The sequence below is a fragment of the Macrobrachium rosenbergii genome, chromosome 43 (assembly GCF_040412425.1).
Source record: "Macrobrachium rosenbergii isolate ZJJX-2024 chromosome 43, ASM4041242v1, whole genome shotgun sequence".
NCBI lineage: Eukaryota > Metazoa > Arthropoda > Malacostraca > Decapoda > Palaemonidae > Macrobrachium > Macrobrachium rosenbergii.
The window spans coordinates 38,304,125-38,308,937 of NC_089783.1; the positions used below are offsets into that span (position 1 = coordinate 38,304,125).

The window sequence follows — 4,813 nt, forward strand, 5'->3', positions numbered from 1 at the left end:
CAAGAAGCTGTACATGAAAAACACATTTGAATGGACGCTTGTGGACGACTCTTGGTCACACGTTTTCCTCGTCGCCCTTGTTATGGCAGGTAAGGAAAAAGGCCATTGAAGGATGTCTAGTGTGCATCTGCCTGCTTTCAAGGTTCCTCTCTGCCTTACTCTGTGATTCAGGTGTAACACTTATCTGCATTAATTATTATAGCTGAAGATGAATTTCTTTATCGATGTTAGTATAGCCTTCCCAATACATTTCTAAGTCAACTTACTGGACATAGAATTGGTCAAGTCTGTGTCCAGTGATTTGACTCAGGAATGCGTTGGGAAGGCTATACTAGTAATGACCTTATTAATATTCTTGTCTTGTGATTCCCCTGATTTGTGACGCATTCTGTTATTGTTCAATGATTCAACAGTGCCGGAGGTCATTAACAAACCTTTATAGAGAATTCAATTCCCCATTTCTTGAATGCTTTCTAGAGTTCGCAAGCATGCTCTCAACAAATCACATCGCTTTTCAAAAGACGAATGATCCCGTTTCATTCTCGTCAATTTCAGGATTAATGTTTTACTTGACGAGGGTGCTGAGATTCCTCAACTTCGACGACGAGCAACTCGTAATTCTAGCGGTTGTGTCCATCCTTTTCGAGCACTGGGCGTACTATACAGTCGTCTTTGGCTTTGAAGGCACTGAAGTACTGAAGCGGATGGGACCCTTTTTGGATAACATTTCATACGGGACCTGCATTGTTCTTCAAGCCGCGGTAACGGAACTGGTAACTTAAAATGACATTTTCTCACACTGAAGGGAAGACATCCTCAGAAGCCTGGTATGACTGATTGGAAAATAACTCTTTTGACTAGTATATATACATAGATTTAGGACCGGATGATGTCAAACTGCCAAATATTGACAGTCTTCAAAAATGAATAGGTGCTTGCAGATGAATACTGCAAATACCCATTGAAGACCATCAATATTTGGCAGTATTCATCTTACTTTTAGAATTGTAATTTAAGGTAGTGATAGTTAGGATACTAGAATAAATCTTTTTGAGGCAGTTTCTTATGATGATAACAGTTCTGATATAAAATAAAAAGAAATATGTCTACGCAAAAAAAATGCTATTGCTCATTAAAAAAAATGAGATCAGAGTAATTTACTTTTCACCTTCTATTTGGTAATTTTAACAATGCTCCAGTACTAAGCCGTTTCATGTGGAACAAAGGCAGAAATTACTTCTTTTTCAAGTGTTCATCATTTAGAGACTTGCTCACAATGTTCTAGCACTAAGTTTTTTCGTGTGGAACAAAAGGAGAAATTACTTCTTTTTCAAGTGTTCAACATTTAGAGACTTGCTCACAATGCTCTAGTACTAAGTTTTTTCATGTGGAACAAAAGGAGAAATTACTTCTTTTTCAAGTGTTCATCATTTAGAGACTTGCTCACAATGCTCCAGTACTAAGTTTTTTCATGTGGAACAAAAGGAGAAATTACTTCTTTTTCAAGTGTGCATCATTTGGAGACTTATTTGCAATGCTCCAGTAGTAAGTTTTTTCATGTGGAACAAAAGGAGAAATTACTTCTTTTTCAAGTGTTCATCATTTAGTGACTTGCTCACAATGCTCTAATACTAAGTTTTTTCATGCGGAACAAAAGGAAAAAATACTTCTTTTTCAAGTGTTCATCATTTAGAGACTTGTTCACAATGCTCTAATACTAAGTTTTTTCATGCGGAACAAAAGGAGAAATTACTTCTTTTTCAAGTGTTCATCATTTATTGACTTGCTCGCAATGCTCTAGTATTAAGTTTTTCATGTACTAAGTTTTTTCCATGTGGAACAAAAGTAGAATTACTTCTTTTTCAAGTGTTCAACATTTAGTTATTTGCTCGCAATGCTCCAGTACTAAGTTTTTTCATGTACTAAGTTTTTTTCATGCGGAACAAAAGCAGAAATTACTTCTTTTTCAAGTGTTCATCATTTTGTGACGTACTTGCAATGTTCCAGTATTAAGTTTTTTCATGCGGAACAAAAGCAGAAAATACTTATTTTTAAAGTGTTTATCATTTGGAGACTTACTTGCAATGCTCCAATGCCGATTTTTTTTATACGGAAAAAACAAACGTTTTCTTAAACACTTGATGAAATTACATAAAAGACAATAGAATGAAAAAAATTAGGACTGGCATAACAGGGGTATTTACCTCATTTTAGGTTAAGGTCATAAGAGTGCTGATAAAAAAAGAAAAATAGCCATGATTGCAACAGTGCTATTCTTAATTTTAATGATAAACTACCAGATTCTTGCTATTGCTCACGTTTGCTAATTCCCATATCCGTACCATACCATACCCATACCCATACCCGTATCTGTATCATACCCATACCCATAACATACCCATGCCCATATCTGTACCATACCCATATCCATACCTATACCTATACCCATACCCATAACCATACATATACCATACCCATACCTATATCTGTACCATACTCATACCCATACAGATACCCATAACCATGCTCATATCCATATCCATACCATACCCTTACCCATACCCATATCTGTATCATACCCATACAATACCATACTCACACCCATACCCATATCTGTACCATACCCATACTCATACCTATACCCATATCCATACCATACCCATACCCAAATCCATACCCATACCATACCCATACCCATATCTGCACCATACCCATACCTATAGCAGTGCTCATACCCATAACCATACCCATTCCCATATCCACACCATATCCTTACTCATATCCATATCTGTATCATACCTATACCCATATCTGAACCATATTCATACCCATACCCATTCCCATATCTGTACCATGCCCATACCCATACCTATAACCATACCCATATCCATAACATACCCATACCCTTACCCATATCTGTATCATACCCATACCCTTACCATACCCATACCCATATCTGTACCATACTCATACCCACATTGATACCCATAAGCATACCCATATCCATATCCATACCATACCCTTACCCATAGCCATATCTGTATCATACCATACCCATAACATACCCATGCCCATACCCACATCTGTACCATACCCATACTCATACCTATACCCATATCCATACCATACCCATACCCATACCCAAATCCATATTTGTATCATACCCACACCCATACCATACCCATACCATACCCATATCTATACCATACATGCCCATACCAATACCTATACCCATAACCATACCCATACCCATATCCATACCATACCCTTACCCATATCCACATCTGTATGATACTCATACCCATACCTATACCATACCCATACCTATATCTCTACCACACCCATACCTACACCCATACCCATATTCATTCCATACCCATACTCATACCCATATCCATTCCATACCCATACCTATGCCCATACCCATACCCATACCATACTGATACCCATACCCATATCTGTACCATACCCATACCTATACCCGTACCCATACCCATATCCTTACCATCTTCTTCTTCTTCTTCTTCTTCTTCTTCTTCTTCTTCTTCTTCTTCTTCTTCTTCTTTTAACGTGCTTTTTTCCCATTTTTTGTATGGGGTAAGCACGATGCCTTCTTTTGAAGGACTTTTGATTTGGCTTTGGGGTAGACCGTAGTCTCGATCGACTGCCCTGCCTGACATCGCTTAGACCCCAGGAGCGTATGTTACTACCTATACCCATATCTGTACCATACCCATACCTATACCCATACCCATACCCATATCCTTACCATACCCCTACCTATACCAATACCCATAACCATACCCATACTGATACCCATACCCATATCTGTACCATACCCATACCTGTACCATACCCATACCTATACCTGTACCCGTACCCATACCCATACTAATACCCATACCCACATCCTTACCATACCCCTACCTACACCCATACCCATACCCATATCCATTCCATACCCATACCCTTATCCATATTCATACCCATACCATACCATTCCCATACCTTCCGGTCATATACAAACATAAAACATGGAAAAGGGATGACGGAAGGGGGGGTGGGGGGGAGGGAGGAAGAATGGGAAAGGCGAGGGGGGAGGGGGATGGGGGAGATTGGATTATCGTATTTCCATGAGGAGTTGAGATCCTGGGGAGAGGCGGGGGCGGGGTGTTTAGGGGCCACCCTTCTTAAACCGGTTTTAGGGGGGGGGAGAGGGAAGTGGGAGGAATGGGGACATACACATGCAGAAACAAATCCTCGGAAATTAATATAATTGATAATTTACGTATTAGGATATTCTTTTCATTTATACCAGTGGCTGATTTTTGGATGTCTTCTACTCTGTGTGATGAGAAAAATATAATGTGAATTTGTAATGTTACTCTTAAGTTTGAATGAGAAATGTTTGTTGAATCATTAGTGACCTTTTATTTTGTTTCGTGGTTTCTGTTTATACCATAAAAATTATGACAACTGTGCTCACCATACCTATGTTGATACAGTGATAGAAATTATAATAAGGTCAAGAGTATTTTCAATTTTGTGTTTTCAAAATGTATAAATGAGGTACCGGTACATTACCCATGGTACTCAGAGAATTCCTGACGGGCTGATATACCAGACTTCCTTGTCGCTTGTCAAGGCCGTACCCTTGGCTTTGCTCTACCTTTTCTAATTCCAACCCATGGTTTGACCTCACATCCGCACGGTCAAGAGATGGATTTGTACTTCACTTTTAGCTTCTTCTCTGCAGCTACTCAAACTTCTTTTATACCAGACTGGACTCACCTTTCCTATATGCTGGAACAAG

General features: G+C 38.9%; 1 protein-coding gene across 1 annotated transcript in view; it reads left to right on the forward strand.

The window, feature by feature from the left end:
- LOC136829052 (uncharacterized) overlaps nucleotides 1–4,046 on the forward strand; it is a 75,765-nt gene extending 71,719 nt beyond the window's left edge. The window contains exons 11-12 of the mRNA XM_067087437.1: nucleotides 1–89; nucleotides 556–4,046. The exon at nucleotides 1–89 is cut by the window's left edge and continues 7 nt beyond it. Coding sequence (XP_066943538.1) covers nucleotides 1–89; nucleotides 556–782 — 316 coding nt within the window. The 3' untranslated portion in view covers nucleotides 783–4,046. The remainder of the gene's footprint in view (nucleotides 90–555) is intronic.
- Nucleotides 4,047–4,813: the final 767 nt, after the last annotated feature.